The sequence below is a fragment of the Mus musculus genome, chromosome 14 (assembly GCF_000001635.26).
Source record: "Mus musculus strain C57BL/6J chromosome 14, GRCm38.p6 C57BL/6J".
Lineage (NCBI taxonomy): Eukaryota > Metazoa > Chordata > Mammalia > Rodentia > Muridae > Mus > Mus musculus.
In genome coordinates this window covers 121,947,606-121,966,476 of record NC_000080.6, presented here as the reverse complement: position 1 = coordinate 121,966,476, position 18,871 = coordinate 121,947,606, and the positions used below count along the sequence as shown (strand labels likewise).

The following is an 18,871-nucleotide window of genomic DNA, read 5'->3' as shown; positions in this document are numbered from 1 at the left end:
GCCTAGGCCAAGAGGACACCCACCTCTGGTAGGCTGCAAGATAGTCACTTGTCACCAAGCCTTTAATCCCTAGAATCCAGGTGGCAGAAGAGGAGAATCTGTCCCTAAAAGTTGTTCTCTGATCTATGTATGCCCTGGCACACATGCTATAAACATATATAGCACATGTGTAAGCACACTAACACATACATGCAAAATAAATAAAATGTGATTTTGAAAAACTTCTAAGGCCTCTGGGGGCATAAAGCTACAGATTCCTATCAAAATGACTCAATTCTCTCTATAGCATCCCTCAAAATCAACCAGTTTACCAAAGCATTCTTGTTTTGTTTTGTTTTTTTTCTTTTAAAGCACATTCCATTTTAAACAAGGGAGAGCTGTCTGCAGGTTTGGCTTGAAAATCTGCTGCAGCCCCCATCCCCTGACCCATCTTCTATTTCCCTGAATAAGGATGGGTGACAGAAGCAGTGTACAGCCCCACTCTGCAGGAAGGTGGGGCTGTAGTCCTGGGAGGCTTAAGCCTCTCTGCTCATGGAATCCCTGTCCCCCAACACCCAGGCGCAGCACAAGTGAGGCCTGTCTTCCAAAAGCAGCACGCACGTATGGCAGGCTAGATCACAGGTGGGCATGGGTGACTGCCACCTCTCTGGCTTGCTCAGAGCACTCTACGCAGTACCTGCTGGGTTCAAGGAGTGAGCTCAAGGCATCATGGGACTAGAACAGGTCTCTCTGGTACTATGTACCTGAGGCTGAACTCTTCAATAACGTGTCTGCCAACTGTCCTAGATCTTTCTGTGCCCACTGCCACTGAGTCAGTCAGTTGTTCTCGACACTGAAAATGTAACTAACTTACACACAAGGAAGGCCTTTCTCCCTCACCACAGACACCCATCTTTGACACAGCTGTTCAGGTTCAGACTCTACACTACACTCCTGATACCACCACGCCTCCAGGCAGACAGCACTATTACACTTGACATTTTTCCTTAACCTAAACTTTATGTAAAATATCAACATAAGGTCACCAGTAACTATACCTATCTCTCTCCCTCCTCCCTCTTTCTGTTTAAAGCTTATTGCTTAAAAAAAAAAAAAAAAACTTTTAAGACTTAAATCCTTATTGAAAAAAATTTAAAAGTTCCATAGATATGAGCATTTCACAAAGTCCAAGGGGCTTTTGAACAGTTTTTAAAAATCAGTATCAGAAAAAAAATCTCACTTCCCATCCCATTTGAAAAAAAAGCACGTAGCATATGTGAGGTTAACTGATCACGGCTATGCTCAGTCACAGGATGACAGGAAAAAGGCACCACCATAAAAGGACGCCTGCTCGATCACTCTTAAAGCAACATGCCCAGCTTAGCTAACTCCATTCTGAGCAAACACGGACTGCCACAACGGAGGTCCTAGCCACCTTCTGATATGTAAGTACCTGACATGATTCTCTTTAAGTTAAGGAATACTTTAAAAACCTAAGTTTCAAAGTAAAATAATGTACTAGATACCAGCTGTAATAACTGTCTGTTTAGATTTCCTTGGGGTCACTGGCAGCTCAATGTAGCTCCCGAGATGGAAGCAATGAATGAAACATTTTATGAATTTCAAAATTCAATTATTTCAGGATTCTTTACTATAAAGAGAAAGGAACAATGGTGCTGAGGCAGAGCATTCCTAAATTTGGATGTAGTTTATATACAATATAACCATTTAACCTAATTTTTAAAAATTCATTGCATTTGACTACCTGGCGTGCATTTATGTACAGGAAAGTAGTTTTGATGATAGACTATCAGCAGCAGACTTCCCGGGGTAAGGGGCTTATTTTCTAAAGCATCAGATATAGAATGGTATTTTCTAGTTTGCAAAAATATTTTATCAATTTATCCTCCCACCAGCAAAGATGTTTGATCAGCCTGGGCTCTCCTGCCTCAGAAGCAAAACCATTCTAAAGACCAACTATTTTAAGTGAAAAATAAAATTTGTTATTTGGTTTCTATTATTAGGTGACCAGTAATGCTAAATGAGCTTCCACATTTATATTCTAAAAATTTTGGAAAAAAAAAAAACCTGTAAAACAAAGATTATATGTGGAGATTTAAAAACTCAATTTCCAGGGTAAGAGCAGAAGTTAAGAGAAATGCCTAACAAAATATAAGCCATAAAGGGACTTCCTTTAAAGAAGGCTGGGGGTCGTAGATGTGGTGGCACTCTCTGTAAGGGTGTCACCCGGAGTGTAGGAGAGTATAATGTTAAGGGAGGGCTTGGACTCAGTCCTAAAACCCAGGCTCCATCATTTAGAACTGCTCAGCCCCATACAAGTTGCTGAAGGTTTCTGGCTGTGGTCGTTTCATTCAGAAAGTGGGGAGAAGTGTTTCTGCCAAGTCCTTCTCTGACTCTCTGAGTAGGTGCCGGCACACTGCATGCCATTCCCACCCTGCCCATCAGCCCACAGAAAGATAAATGTACAAATTATTTTCTTGAGCTTGCCTGAAGATGTCTGCTTTCTGTTACAGTGTATGTAAAGACTTGAGGTGTGCTTTCTAGTATCTCAGAGTGTTTGTCTCTGGGGCTTAATGGTGCTTTGTGAACCTAGAACTGCTAGGGCACACGGTTCCACAAAGCAGCCTTGCTTGCAGGCTTGTACGATACGTGGGTGGCTGTGGTAATAAGTCCTTTTATAAGCTTTTGGCGGGCTTCCTAGAGTTAATTAGTGTTGTTATCAGTCACCTAGCAGAGTAAACTCTGTGACAACTGAGCTCCCTCCAGGACTTCCAAGCATGCATGGCAGACTTTTACTAGAGAACTACTGTAGGTCAGCCTACAGCACTTCTGTGATGTGAAATGTTCATGCAAAGTTCCTAATCCTGACCTGTAGTCACCAAGAAATGAAAGCATTTAAAGGGATACCCTTCTCTTTGTCATAGTAAGAGCTAAGGTTTTGGAGGTGGGCAATGTCCTTCTGTCTGTCCTGGGCTGCTTGTGCTGTCTTCGCCATGGTTACAAGACTAGATCACACATGCAGAACCTTCTGCATGCTGCGGAGGTACAGAGACTCACTCGGTGTTCTGGTAGTCCAGCAAGGGTACAAAGCATATTGTCGGATATCCTAAAAACAGCACAAGGTAAACCAGCAGCATAAAGCTTTGCTGGGCTTCGAATTCTTTTCAGTTGAAATAGCAGTCAAAATATTTTGTTGCTGAAATACTGTTAAAAATAGCAAACTCAGCCAGGCAGTGGTGGCTCATGCCTTTAATCCCAGTATCTGGGAGGCAGAGGCAGGCGGATTTCTGAGTCCGAGGCCAGCCTGGTCTACAGAGTGAGTTCCAGGACAGCCAGGGCTATACAGAGAAACCCTGTCTCAATACGCCCCCACGCCCTTCAAGTAGCAAACCCTTTATAAAATCTTCACTTAGAGAACATGGTGTTACACTCCTTCAGCCCAGGACTTGGGAGGCAGAGGCAGGAAGATCAGGAGCTCAAGACCAGCCGCCACCCATAAGGAGTGAGTTTGAGGCTAGCCAAGAGCACAGGAGACCCTATCTTAAAAATAAAACAAACCCCCAAATACTCAACTCTCCTGGATTCACCTTAAAACATGCTATACATTAATGAGTGCTTCATTTAAGTCCACCTATCTTCCTCTCTTTCTCAGACACAAGCGAGTACGTATATGTCGAAAGTTCTGAAATACCTTCTTGTTTGTACTTGCCTTCCACCCACTTCCATTTATCTCTGTCTTAGAAACAGGAACCAGGGATAATTCGTCCTGTATTGAATGTGATTTTTCTGGTGGCAAAGAGCCGAGTTTAAACTTAGCAGCTACAGCTGTGACTTTAGCCACTGAGGGGCTCCTACCTTGGCTTCAGTGAACGCTCCAAGACAGAGGTCTGACTAGGAGCCATTACTATCTGTCATGCTCGCTGTCTCCTGACAGAGAGCAAGGACTTGTGAGTGGAGATCTGGCCATTCTTTTTGATCTTTGGGGGTGTAAGAACTGCCCTCACACACCCTCACTCTCAGAACTTCACAGGAGTGAGACACGAAGCCACAACCTCAATAATACTCTGCCTTCCTGAGGTGGAGTGGAGAGGAAGGCGGGAGTAGAGGTCAGGGCAGCTGCTTCCCAAAGAAGTGTTACTGAACGCCATGCTAACAATGCAGGGGAGGAAGAGAGTCACAGATTTCTAAATCAAAGACCCGGCACACAACAGAGAGGGTCATTGGTCTGGCTGGAGCCAGGGGCTGGGTCAACGAAGATGGCCAACGACCCAGAGGAAGAGAGAAGAGACCTGTCCTAATGGACAAGCACTGCTGAGCGCTCAGCATCCCTTGCTCTGGGCACCAACTGAGGGGCTCTCAAGGGGAAAGGCCATCAGGCCACTGCACAGAGAAGAGAGGAAGGACTGCAGACAGCAGCGTCACAGATGGGCACACAGGCAGATAAGGACGTGGCTGTGGGGTGGGATGCAGGGCACAGGGCAGAGTTAGGACCCATTGGCCGGGGAAGGACAGAGCCCTGACTTCCCATGTAATCTTGAAGCATTTTGAGAAAATGACTCAACTCTTTCTCAATTCAGCACAGCCACAAAATAAAGAGGCTTAACTTAAAGCCTGAAAGTCCCTTCAGCTGAAGGGTACAAAGTGTGGGCTATTTCTAGAAGCACCCTAAGAGGAAGAATATCAGGCACACACCCCTTCATTACAAGGTTATTTGCTATGCAGCTAGTGATCCCGAGTGTAAGATCCCACACATCCGCCTCCCTTTAGCTCTTACAGTAACTTACACACGACATCACTACCTTTGATAAAACCACACGAGGAATAAATAATTACTGAAAAGTGACAGAAAAGTATCTGGAACATGTCCAGTTCCAAATGTGAGAGAATGTTCACCCTTCCGGCGCCCTCCCAGACGCCGCGCACTTTCCATTAGCTCCAAAAGGTAGCTTCCCAATGCAGCTGGTCTTCTCTGAGCACCCAGAGTCGGGTGCCTCGAGAGGTTCTGAGGGCAGGGTGAACTGCAGACTGCTGTGTGCTGAGGGCAGGGTGAACTGCAGACTGCTGTGTGAAGGGCTCTCTGTGCTGTCTGGGGTCTTCCCAGATTTCTTGAATGATGGCTGGAGGTGGACTATGTCACGGGCTCGGCAGCAGTGCCAGGAAGCTCATCTCTGCAGCTCCTCGACATTCCAACATCCAGAGAAAGTGAGCTTCCCCCAAAAGGCCAACCATGGGCAGAGAAAGAGCACGGGTGACTCCTCCCTCAGGTTTGTTATCAAGGGCATTAGCCTCAGCCACCTCTGAGCTACTCCCCCTCTCTCAGAGCTCAATGTCCTCGGTATTCAGTCACACACACACCCTCGTGAGCTGTTCCCTTTGTTTTCCATTCATTTTATTCCCCCCTAATTTTTTTTTTTTCTGAGACAGGTTTTATCTGTGTAGTCCTGGCTGTCCTGGAACTCACTCTGTAGATCAGGCTGGCCTCGAACTCAGAAATCCGCCTGCCTCTGCCTCCCAAGTGCTGGAATTAAAGGCGTGCGCCACCCTCCCCCCCCTTAATTCTAAGTATTTTCCACAACCTTATCTTTCCTTAAGACAATAGCTAAAAGGCAGACTTGGGTTAATTGTAATGGACAACACGACCAGCACTTCTCTCTGAGCTTCCATGCTCTTAGTTGTTGCTCTGGCTCTCCTTCAAAGCACAGCTTCCTCTTTGGCACACACAAGGCAAGTCACCCCTCTGCCTAGCGCAGATCTCAACCCCATCTTGAGGTCACACCTGACCAGCTCAAAACACTGGTAACCCTGTAGACAACAGTGTCTCCCTTCTTTAAGGCACTGACAATTCTCAGAATAAATCTCAGAGATAATGGTGACACTTCAAAAATCTTAAAAGCCCAAAGACTTTTGCTTTGGTTCTTTGCTAAGCTCTTTCTGAGTATAAACTATATCAGAGCTTAGGCAATTTTATTAAATACTAATCAATGAGTTTTAGGGGGACTTTTTTCCTCTCCTTTTTGTGACTAGAGAAAAACTGTCACTTTGTGTCAACATGACTGGTTATGCAAAGATGAAATGATAACATCTCAAGAAATTTTAGCAAATCTATGGGCAAGGAAATAAATTTTACAAACGTGTGTATGTATGTGTGTGTGTGTGTGTGCTTGCGTGCACATACACACACATACACCACTTTCAAGAATGTCAGGGAAGGACGTTGGAAGGAATCTAACATTTATTCTGAGAATTGTTGATGCCTTAAGTAAAAAAGGGAGACAAAGTTAGGATGACAGGAAAGCTGAAGGATCAAATGTTACATTACAGACACAGGGCAGACTGTGCAGCTTAGCAGGGAAATCAGAGAATGACAAGATGGCTTCCAGGGAAGTGGAGGTTTGGGGGTAGACCACACCATTTTATACGTTCATAGTTTCAGTAGTTTTAGTCTACATATGCTAAATCTGGGAACATAGAAACAGTACCTCTTTAATATTTGAGGGTTTAGAGCTGAAGGATAGATACACAATGCCACAAATGCCCCGCTCTTCAGGAAGGTCAACCCTGAAGAACAATTAATTCCATTTCATGCAGCCCAGTTACTATCTGTGCTCCTGGGGAAAGATGTCATCATCTTGATTTCGGTCCCTGAGTGTGTGGAATGTAGTCAAGTGTACAATGTCATCAAAAGCACTGCACTGAAACTATTATTCTTATAAATGTTAGTGTTCTAAGGGAAACAGATCTAAGACACACTCTGTGGGCTTCCCCCTATGTGTTCACTGACATATTACAGTACTTTCAGGTTTAACTCAGGCACACATGTGTATACAGGTATATTTTGTATATGTGTTTACATACGTATTCTAAACTTATCAGAAGCTACTGCCTAAGAATAATTAAAATGAGAAATAATTAAAGTGCATTAAAGTGTAAGTTATACTCTGAGTGATGGAAAGGAGAAGCTGAGATCCAGACCGGACACTGGGTGCACGAGGAGGAAGACAAGCAGCAGGGCTGAGCCACACGGCACGCCAGCCCCACACTGTCTCTCTCTCTCTTCAGTTGTAAACCCTCTCGTTCTGCATTCCCGGGATCCAGCACATGTAGACTAAAAGCACTAAAAGTACTGTTTGCTAAAAGTGTGAAGCTATCTTAAGCCTCACGAGAGTAATCCAGAAGATGATTAAAGGAAAGAACAAATTCTAACTCTGAAGACATATAATAAATTGAGATTTATTGCCTTAGGAATTGGGTAACAGCAGCCAAGGATGTGAAAGGACTTTCCTCTTAATGTGGAGATAATAAAGTGTACTGAAATGACAGCATTGAGAACACAGGGAAGACAGAAACACGAACTGAGGGAAATGTAGACTCAATCCCCAGAAGCTGCTAAGTATCCAACAGGAGCCTGTTTTCAAGCCGTCTCCATCTGCTTTCTGAGGCCAGGTTCTGACCTATCCTACTTACATGTCCATACTCTAAAAGTGCTGCCTTTGGCTGGCTCTGGTCCAACAGTGGTCACTCAAGATCCCTGTCCCAGTCTTGTGTGGGACTGGCTTGCCCTGCTTTAGGGAAGGTTGCCCCATCTACCCTGTGGGAGCTAACCACATATGTCATGCTGTCTGTACTCTGAAACCACAATCTCTCAGTTCTTTAAGGGCTCATGAGACAGCTGCTCCTCAAAGGACTGAAGGGAGCACCACATAGAAGGACCCAACGTGATATTTAACTCCTCAGACCCATATGAGGTCCTCATCAGACAGGACTTAAAGGTAGGCAGGCAGAGTAAGTGAGAGCACAAATGTGGAATAAGCTGTGAAGAACACTGGGTGATGATGCTCTTGCAAGAAGAGCAAAATAACATTGCTTCCTCCAATTAACAAGATCATTACCTTACTTCAGTCAATCTATGTTCACTGTTCTGAATTTAGGCTGTATGGATACAAGTCCCCAATCACTCATACAGTATTACCTGTTGGCACATATAATATCCAAGCAGGCATCTTTCTGTGTGCTTGTGTGCATTCTCCCTCAGAGTACCAAGTCATGCAATCAGCTTTCCTTAACATACTTCCAGCCAAGAAACAGTCTGGCTTTGCCACTTTCACATGCCACAGCACGGTTGAACCACTCAACGTCTGCAAGTCATCTACTGAGAGAATCTGAGCTGTTCACACTTTTGCATCTTCCTGTTACAGCCAACACTGGGTAGAATACCCCCATACCTGAACAATTTGAAATCACTCCCATTTTTAGCTGTACCAGATGCTAAGGCACAGTTCACAGGCTCACCCAGGCATCATGTGCAGGCTGACACACAACAGCTGCCCTCCCCTCTCTTATGTTGGGGTGGCTCTCCTCATCTTTACAGTACGGTTAACATGGAGATGCTGCAACTCCACCACCACCACCACAAACACACACACACACACACACACACACACACACACACACACAAACACACACACAGACATAGACACACACACACACATAGACACACACATACACAGAAAGAGACACACAGACACACACACACACACACACACACACACACACACACACACACCAATGTTTGAGGTCACATCTCATGAACTTGCTATGAAAAACTCCTCAAAAGTGGAAAGTAAGATTTTCAGGAAGAAAAATCCTCACAAAAGTTAGAAACTTCTGTCAACTCTGCCAGAGTTGTTGGTGCCGGCTCCTCAGAGCCAAGGCTTGTCTACAAGCTGCACTCACACCGTGGCTACACCCTGCCTCCAGAACACAGCGGCAGAAGGCAGGCCTTACGTGAATGGGCGGCTTTCCTGTGCTTTTTTATTTCATTAATTTCACAGCTGACAAATGGGCTCCTCCAAGACTTAAGTGATACAGCAAACTTCTATTTTCAATCTTTCTTTTTATTTTAAGCATCTTAAACATCTCTGAAGTGGTATCTTCTTTAAGTCAAAGGTTTCTTATACATATATTTTTCACTTCCAAATTCACTCTTTGTTGCTTTGACATTGGTTTGTAGTTTAGCTGTGCGGTCCTCGGGCTGTGTGTGGTCTGCTCAATACTGACTTTCTGGATGTCTTGTGATGGCTGAGTTTGAGACATGCTTATCTCTTCAGGACATAGTCTACTGACTCTTGAATCATGTTGAGCAAGTCTTCAGTGCCTTTTATTTTCTTATCTAGGATGTTCAAAGACACATGACTGCCCATTACAATTATAGACTTGCGATTTTCTCCTATAAACTATATCAGATTATGACCGCACAGACATATCTCACAATTATTTTTATGTCCGTTGTGGATTTTTGGGGGGTGAGGATTGCTTTTTGAAACAGGGTCTCTCTGTATAGCTTTGCTGTCCTGGAACCCATGTGTAGACCAGGATGACATTGAACCCAGAGATCTGCCTGCCTCTGCCCCTCGAGTGCTGAGATCAAAGGCGTGTATCATCACAGCCTGGTGACTATTCTTAATTTTGGCAGGAAGGCTAGATTCCTATTGGCATCAAAGTTGCCTTAACTTTCTTCTTTTCTGACTGGGGCCCACCCTGTCATCAGGACTTGGGTGGTATATATCTCCCACAGCTTTATTCTGAACCTTTCTGAATTGCTTTGGATTACATTTTCTTTAAGCAACATGCAACCGGATTTTTAAAAAAAGAAAAAGGAAAAAAGAAATTCAAAAACCAAAAACCAAAAACAAAAACCAAACCAAAACTCTCCAAACTGGTAGTCTTCCCATTAACCAGGAAGCTCAATCCATTTAAATCTGTGTGGACATGCTTTCTACCTTCTTCTTCTGCATCTTCTGTTCTTCATCCTCATCGTGTCCTTTTGCCTGTCCATTTCCTTTCTGATTGTCTCTGAGACAGCAAGACGGTTCCTCTTTCTTTGGTCTTGCTTTAACTTTTATATGGATACTGTGAGGACTCGTCTGTTAACACGCACACCACAGGCAGAGAGCCCAGTGCCAGTGAGCATCCCTCCTCTCTATCCCTCTTCTCTATCAGAAGTTAACGGAGACCCAGTCATCTAGCACCAGGCACAGGTAGGTCTGGAGTCAGTGCTCTCAATTGTCATTGAGAGTCCTCTTCCTTTAAGATACAGCAGCAGCAACAGACTGAAAGAACTCCCTCAACATCAGTGACAGCCACATGAAATGTACAGTCTCCAGAAGTGCCTTTTTTCCCCCCCTTTAAGATATAGTCATAGATTTTAATTGCTTGGCTTCTCCACTTTCACTGCCATTCTCTCTTTCTTATATGGAATTTTACTGTCAGATTTTTTAGATTTCCAATTTAGGATATGAAACTAGTCTTAGAATTATTTATGACCAAGAAAAAACTTCAAATAATCCAAATGTGCACCCAGGGACTATCTCCATAAACTATGCATTAACACACCAAATACTGATTCAACACTCTGGAACACTGGAGCATCCATCAGACGCCTAATACATCCAAACAGTAATAGACATTTACTACACTGCCAAGGAGATGTAGTTACTACTAAGGCAAGACACAAAACACCACATTACACTACTTGTACTGGGTTCAACGCACACTGGTGCCCAACTTAAAATTTTTTATTTGAAGCAGTTTGAGTCCCTCCACCATATACTCAATCTCACACGTGAAAGAGAAGTGTACTACTGCTGAGGTAGACTCAAAGTCCCTTTGAACCTGACTTTTGTTTTTCTATTTTGAGAAAGGGTATCAGTGAGATAGCCAAGCTGCCCTCAAACTTGTGATGCCCCTGCCTCAGCCCGCAGAGCAGCTGGTGTTAGGTACACACCTACATTTATTTCTCTCCTCTTTTTCATTTTAGTTATAAATACTATTTCTTTTTGTAAGAGAGCTTAACTTTCAGTTCCTACCATGACCTAAGATTATTTCTCATACTTTCTGGGTTGACACAGATCAGATTCTGTGGTAAGTTCATACTCCACTACATGTTTGACTGATTTCATTTCCTGGCAGTGATATGCATTTTGGAAGAAAAGAAGAAGAAAAAAATTCAACCTAAATTCAATTTAAAAGCCAAGTCTAACGCCTGTCTAGAATGTGGGGAACTTTACATGATTTTATTCTTAACCACATCATGATTCAGAAGGGGGGGTTTCTCTCTGAAGCTAGTGGGCCCCCCGGGTTACAGAACCTGACCTATTTAGAGGGTTCCATTTCCTTTGCCCGAGTTCTGCCAAAGCCACCAACTGTAAAAGTAAACACATAAATTTTATTCTCAGTTTATTCCCGAGGGAATTTGCACACTGAAAATTTTAAAGTAGGTGTATAAATGACTGCACTGCTGAGTTAAATGGTCTTAGCTAAAGAGTCCTTACTTGCTTTCCTCCTAGTGACTGTGACCACTGGATACAGAAATGGCTAACAATTTCACTACCCCACTGGCAACGTCTCATGGCAATAACTGTGATCTCTATGCCCACCACAGCACAGCCAGGGTATTAATGCCTCTGCATTACAGCCTGGTCTTCATCATTGGGCTGGTGGGAAACCTGCTGGCCTTGGTTGTCATTGTTCAAAACAGAAAAAAAATCAACTCAACCACTCTCTATTCAATGAACTTGGTCATTTCTGACATCCTGTTTACCACAGCTTTACCCACTCGGATAGCCTACTATGCGCTGGGCTTTGATTGGAGGATAGGTGATGCCCTGTGCCGGGTAACTGCTCTGGTGTTCTACATCAACACGTACGCAGGTGTGAACTTCATGACTTGCTTGAGCATAGACCGCTTCTTCGCTGTGGTGCACCCTCTGCGCTACAACAAGATTAAAAGAATCGAATACGCAAAGGGTGTCTGCCTGTCCGTCTGGATTCTGGTCTTTGCTCAAACACTGCCGCTGCTCCTCACCCCTATGTCTAAGGAGGAGGGAGACAAGACCACTTGCATGGAGTATCCAAACTTTGAAGGGACAGCGTCCCTGCCGTGGATTCTGCTCGGAGCCTGTCTGCTGGGCTACGTGCTGCCTATCACAGTCATTCTCCTGTGTTACTCTCAGATCTGCTGCAAACTCTTCAGGACTGCCAAGCAGAACCCACTCACCGAGAAATCTGGTGTGAACAAAAAGGCTCTCAACACAATTATCCTCATCATTGTCGTGTTCATCCTGTGCTTCACGCCCTACCACGTGGCCATCATTCAGCACATGATAAAGATGCTCTGCTCCCCTGGAGCCCTGGAGTGTGGGGCGAGACATTCCTTCCAGATCTCTCTGCACTTCACGGTGTGCCTGATGAACTTCAACTGCTGCATGGACCCGTTCATATACTTCTTTGCATGCAAAGGGTATAAGAGAAAGGTCATGAAGATGCTCAAACGTCAAGTGAGTGTGTCGATCTCCAGCGCAGTGAGGTCAGCCCCTGAAGAGAATTCGCGGGAAATGACAGAGTCTCAGATGATGATCCACTCCAAGGCCTCCAATGGAAGGTAAAGGCACTTGGGACTTCACAGCACAGCAAGCTGCGGGATGGGCCCCGCCCACCGACTGGTCGGCTCCCAACCAGGATGCCTTCCACTGCCGCCCCACCGGCCAATGCACTGAGATCCAGACCAGATCGAGGAGACAAAAAAGCAAGTTCAACTTCATAAATGAAATATAATGTATATAAAGGAAGGCTCTCATAAGTCTCAATGTAAAAAGAAATTCTTTGTGAAATTACTATTTCTTGTCAATAGTTTGGCAAAAGACGACTAATTGCACTGTATATTGCCAGTGTAAAAATGTTAATACTGTAATATATGAATATATTTCTTAATTTACACCTCTTTCAATTTTAGATATTGTCTCCTTAGTAATATGTTTTTGTTTGTTTGCTTGTTTGTTTGTTTTGTTCTGAGACAAATGTTTTAAGAAACATTTTGTGAGATAAAGAACAGGATCGAACAAGAGTATTAATATGTAACTGTCAACCACCAGCAGAACTTCTAAGTATAATTAATAGAAGGTATATTTGAAGAACAACGGTAGAAATGCTGGTGATGACAGAGGTGACAGAAGCATCAAGCCCTTCCCTGAGCACCCAGGATAGTGCCTTTGGACCACTGCTCGGAAACACGACAGGGGCTCCCACACAGCATCCACTGAAAACATGTGCACGTGCTACCTTCCTTTCTGGAATAGAAAACATGCATACATGCTTTGGGACTTCTGTTCAGCTGGTAGTGCCTGGTATCTACACAGTGGTAGAGTAGGCTATGAGAACTGGAGCAATGGGGATTACAATTATAACTGCCATGCTTGCGTAAGTAACTCAGGCAGTTAATGAACAATTTGTAAATTAGTAGTTTTCAGGAATTTTTTCCTTTTTGTATGTTTGCCTGCATACAAGTCAGTGTACCACATGTGAGCAGTGCCTGCAAAAGCCAGAAGAGGGTGTCAGATCCCCTGGGACTAGAGTTACAGATGATTGTGTGTCATTACGGAGGTGCTGAAAATCAAACACGGATCCTCCGGAAGAGCAGCTAGTGCTTTTAACCACTGTACCTTCTCTAAAAAATGTTTTTTCCCCCTTTTGAGACAGAGTCTAGCTATGTCAGTCTTGCAGGCCTGGAAGTCTCTATGTAGACAGACTAGCCTTAGACTGGCATATGAACCTCCTGCCTCCTTAGTGATGGAACCACAGGTGTGCACCATGTCCTGCTGCGATTCTCTGTAATGTTACACACCTGCTTATACAAATACTTTAATGTGTGCAGCATGGTCTTCCTAAGTTCCTAAGCACTGTTTGCCTGCTCAAATTTGCTATGTTCCAGCCCTAAAATTTCTCCAGTACAGTATCTCACTTGGCAATGATATCAATTTATATAATAGGGAAGGAATAAAACACTATACTATGAGCCATAATTTCAATTTTTATTGAGCTGTATGCCCAGGAAATATTTCATTTGAGTAAAATTAACCTGCTTGGTCTTTTGAGACAGAGTCTCATTATATAGCTCAAGGCTACCCTGCAACTCATTTTGTATCCCAGGCAAATATTAAACTAAAGATCTTCCTCAGGCACATACTTGTAACCCCAACACCTGGGAGGCTAAGGCAGAAAAATTGCTGAGTCGGAGGCTAGCTTGTACTAGGGTTATATACATATTATAGCAAGCTCCTACTTCAAAAAGAAAAATAAAATGTCCTGTGTTAGCCTCCTGAGTGCTGAGGTTACAGGTGTGTGCTATCACACCCAGCTTCAAGTGAGCTTGACCCTCACTACTGTAACTCTACTGAGTAAGTAAGATCTGATTTATGTTAATTCCACAGCATTAAAGCCACTAGCAGCACGTGGTTGGTCGGATGGAGGTGGTAAAGTTTAGCTCTTGATGCCTTTCCTTGCCCCATCTATGAACTTCCCAAGCGAGGGCAGAAAGAACAAAATACTACATTTTGTCAGGGCGGCACATAGTCACCTAAGCGAGATCTCTAGCAAGAGACCACTAGTGAAAACCAGAAACAGATCCCAGACAGTTTCATAGCTCCATGACACGATGGAGCACAGACCATCACACACACCAACCTGATGCCTCACAACTGATGACCATGCTAATCAGGCCAAGCCTGTGATCCTGCAAACCAGAAAGTATGTGCTATTACAGTTTACAACAGTATAACACACTTGCATGTTAAGCTTTCTGTGTTCTCCCTCCATCTTATAAGAGGTAAATGACTCTAGGGTGTCATCTGGCAAAGTCGAGACCAGTGAGCTTATCTTCAACTATCAAATGTTTTCAGTCCAGTCCAACTGGCTATCTGCTCTCCCATTCACAGACCTTTAGTGCTCACATCCATTCCCAGGCAACTGCTCCCATGTGACCTGGGCATGCTCTCCTCACCTCTGCTTCAGGGAGGTGCCTCTCTTCCTGGCAGATTCCCTTCACCAGCAGGAAACCTCAGTGCATACAGGCAGTGCTGATTAACTTGTGTACTCTGTGACAACAAAGGAAGTGGCCTTGCACTTAACTCTACCTGAACATCAAAACAGAGTATTTGCTACATAAACATGATAAGCTTTAACACTGACATAACAGGGAGCTAGTAAAAAAACTCATCTAGGAAAATGGATAGCTATTCAGCTAATCCAATTCCTCTTTTACAATCTCATTTTTATTTCTAAAAGGATTATTCAGCTAATTTTAAATTTCTCAAAGCTACTCAGTTTAAGATCTGTTAAATGTGGGGCTGGAGAAATGAATTAGTGGTTAAGGGCACTGGCTGCTCTTCTAGATGACCCAGGTTCAATCCCCAGCACATACATGACAGCTTACAACTGTCTGCAACTCAAATATATATAAATGCATCAACATTTTAGTGCTATTTCAGGACAGTAAGTACCAGATAAAACCAGCACTGGCTATACTTTGAAGAGCTCAGAATCTTCTAAAGTAAACTGTCATTCTTGGTTTCCACAGTTCTGTGAACATAATGAGCAGGCAGGCTTGTTCACACCAAAGCCAGAAAAGGCAACTGGTCAATCAGAGGCAAGATTGGGAGGACAGCCTTAATTCCACTGAGTAGCGATGGAACCACTGATCGTGTAGACATAAATAAAGACATGAGAGGTTTTACTGCCATTTTAGGTCAGCAAACTACAAAACCCTTCAATAGGGCAACTCTCTCCCAGGAGGTTATGAAGTTTGCAGGCCATGCACGAAGACCTTCGCTTTGTGCTCACAAAACCTGGCACAGTGAAAGCACAAAGAAAGACTTCAAACAATCACTTAATTGAACAGTACATACTTTGCATGATTATTAATACTGTAATACCCACTGAAATCTCTTGTGTTCTTAATTTCTCAATGACAAGAAATGACTCGAATGACCAATGATATACATATATGTGTACTAGAAGATCCTTCAGGTTAAAATAGCTGTGTGGAGAACCAGAGCTCATCAAACAACAAATCAACAACAAAACCAGAGACAGAAGTATGACCAGTCTGCTTGGAAATAGTCTAGCATTTTAGGAGGCAAAAGTGATGGTCAACAGCCAGGAAAGGCAGCATGCAACTATGAGAAGGGACACACCCACCTTAAATTAGCCCTTAAAACTATCTATTTTGGTAACTTCTCAGCATGCTGTAATTTTGTTTTTTTCCGCAAAGCTAAAAAAAAGCCCTGCTAGTTGAGTATTCAGGTGAAGAATGAGAACAAGAAGTAAGGGACAGCCAGGCTTCTGAACACGGGCTCCATGAGAGTGCCGCAACAGACAGCAATGGGTGTTCTGGAGCAAAGCCCACCACTAAGAATGCCCGTGCTTCATCTTTTACCACACACCACCTTACCACACATCCAGTCAACCTACAGTCACTATGTATGCTACACTCCTTACCGTGCTGAGACCAGACACCAAGGCCACATGGAGGATGGAGCCAGGACATAGGTTCAACCTTCCACCACTGCCTACTGAACATGCTCACCAGGAACCACTGTAGTTCCTGTCTCTCACTAGCCCCAGGCTTCCACTTCCTGTGGCTTTAGTGCTAAGGACCTTCCTCCATCACCTTATCTGAACCTCACTCCTCTTCCAAGAACAGTCCATCGTTTCTCCACAAACCCCATCTTTGCTGTCCTCATCACATGCACCCAATTCCCTTCCTCTGATCATCAGAGTTGAGTTTTCTCCTCAGCTCATCCTTCAGAGTGCCACGTCACCCCCACAAGCTGACAGCTGCCCACCTACATTACTGCTGCCTCTTCCAACTAGCTAGAGTCAGAAACTCTGGCTTTCTTTAGGATGCCATCTAGAAAGCCAGATGTCTACACCAATAGCCATTTAACCTACCAACTACTGCATAGCAGATTGCTCTAAGAACTTTTTGCTCCTGCAGGCTCCATGGAGGAGGCTGGGGTGGGCGCCAGGTACTGGGATGGAAACTAGGACCTCAAGCACACTGGGTAAATGCTCTACCATTGGTTTACACCCTCGGCCTAAGTTTTAACTTACTAAATACCCCTGGCCTCCTCATTACAAAATTGACCTGCCCAAGGGAGTAGAGAACTTGCCCAGAGCCTCAGTAAGTTGGAAGCCAGCTTGAGCTCTGGGTCCTTACACCCACACTACACTTTCTCCATAAACAGAAAGTCACATGTCCCTCAGAGAACCTTGAAAGAGACACCTCCAGTGCCCTTGCATGTGTGCCCTATGATGTGTGTGACTACTGCTGGCCCATGAGCTCAAGGAAAGTGACCTGTCACTTCTGGCTTATGTATGAGACACAAGTGAGACTTGTTCATCCAGCCATTTCTATCTTGCCACAGAGAAGGCCCAGAGTAAGGACAGGATTCCCAGTTAGGCCCTATCTACCTGTGTTGCAAGAAACCCACCTGTGCACTTAAGACCTGGGATTCCAGGTGCATTTGTTACTGCAACACAAGTTAGTCTAGCCTGATTACGTCAGTGTTTAACCTCCTGGGACATAAAGAAAAAGCACTAAAGGGTAAGGACACTAAAGCATGGTCACTGTTCAGCGCTGGTCCACTGGGCCATAATTCCATGCTCCAAGACTGACAAGAAGTTCCCCATGGTCAAGAACATCAAAGTCCGAGTTCCTCTCCTGCTCTCAAAGTCCTTCTGACCTAACCCCCTGCACTGCTCAGGATGCACCTTCTGAGGCAGTGTGCAGGGAAAACATCCTTGGTTCTCACTGGCTGTGTTACTCTGCTTCCTCTACACACTGCTTAATTCTTACATCCAAACGACAACCCTTCCTTTAATTCTTGGTCGGCTGCTCCAAATCACCCACCTTCCTTTATTCAGTGTGTATTAACTTTTCCAGTCCATGTCACATCACTGGACCTTGATGCACAGTATTTTAAAACAAAGAAAAGATCACGCTAGTGTGTAGACCTAAAGCTTCATTTCTAGCCAGCTACTAGCAAACCTATCATCCAACTCTGCGCTACTGCACAGTTCCGGACGTCGGTTCTCCTGTCAGTGACTACAAGATGCCTAACATGTAAGACGGTCCGACCATCATCTTCCAGTGCATGAGCAACTATCAGTTCACTCTCATACCTTCAGCTAAAACATTAAACCTTACTGGAGCTAAGACCCTGACCTTTACTGCTCGGTTCTGGGAGATTCTGAGAATGGGCCACTGAACACAGATAATGCTCAAAACCATGCTGACTATAGGTCATCACACGGTGCTACAGGTTTGCAGTATCAAAACCTGGCAGATATGAAGCTACTACTGCATGTCACAACGCCTTAGGCAACAACAGGTAACTAAAACATGCTCTCAGTGAACTATTAATCATGCCTAACACACCAGATTGGAAGGCAGAGTGATGGGCTAGTTTCCTTTCATTTCCTGTCATCAGTGTAAGAACGGCACTAGCTCTTGCACTCCCTTCCATGCATGCCAAGGGGACCTAACTGTTTACACATTTATTTCTGATCACACAAATTCAAACTCAGAGAATCTCTACAGACAGCAGTTGTCAGGAACTAGAGACAATGTGGCAGGACACATGACACCATTGAGTTCAATTCTAACTGTTTATTTTCCGCAGAACACCTAAGTCCCTATCTTCACTGGCATACCTACCTGCTGCTTTTCATCATTTTTGCTTTTTTAGGTGTCCTGGCCTTTTCTTGTTAATAACACAATCTCAAAGTCTTACTTACACAAATAACCTACAAGCCACCCCCAGGCTGGGAGCCACATTACTTTTTGTCCCACGAGGGAGCTGCTATAGTCAATTCAAAACAAAAACTCGTAAATTTTGATTGGCTTTTTATCTTTCCGTTTTCTCAGAGTGTGAGAAGATCCATTTCTGGGTTCTGTACTGTGTAAGAATAACTTTTCCCATGAAGGGTTTTTTAGGGGGCGGGCAGTCAATCAGAGTGAAACTCAGTAGAGACTACA

At 44.1% G+C, this 18,871-nt stretch overlaps 2 protein-coding genes across 4 annotated transcripts in view; one reads left to right on the top strand and one right to left on the bottom strand.

Moving 5' to 3' along the window:
- The window catches only part of Ubac2 (ubiquitin associated domain containing 2), a 142,477-nt gene that overhangs the window by 54,559 nt on the left and 69,047 nt on the right, over positions 1 to 18,871 (bottom strand). The window lies entirely within an intron of this gene.
- Positions 1,284 to 14,146, top strand: Gpr183 (G protein-coupled receptor 183). The gene is made up of 2 exons (NM_183031.2): positions 1,284 to 1,424; positions 11,346 to 14,146. Exon 2 carries the CDS (start codon positions 11,370 to 11,372, stop codon positions 12,441 to 12,443), a length of 1,074 nt encoding a protein of 357 aa, NP_898852.2. The 5' UTR covers positions 1,284 to 1,424; positions 11,346 to 11,369; the 3' UTR covers positions 12,444 to 14,146.

What these genes read in the sequence shown, in the direction of transcription:
- Gpr183 (NM_183031.2), top strand. Translation starts at nt 11,370, where the DNA reads ATGGCTAACAATTTCACTACCCCACTGGCAACGTCTCATGGCAATAAC.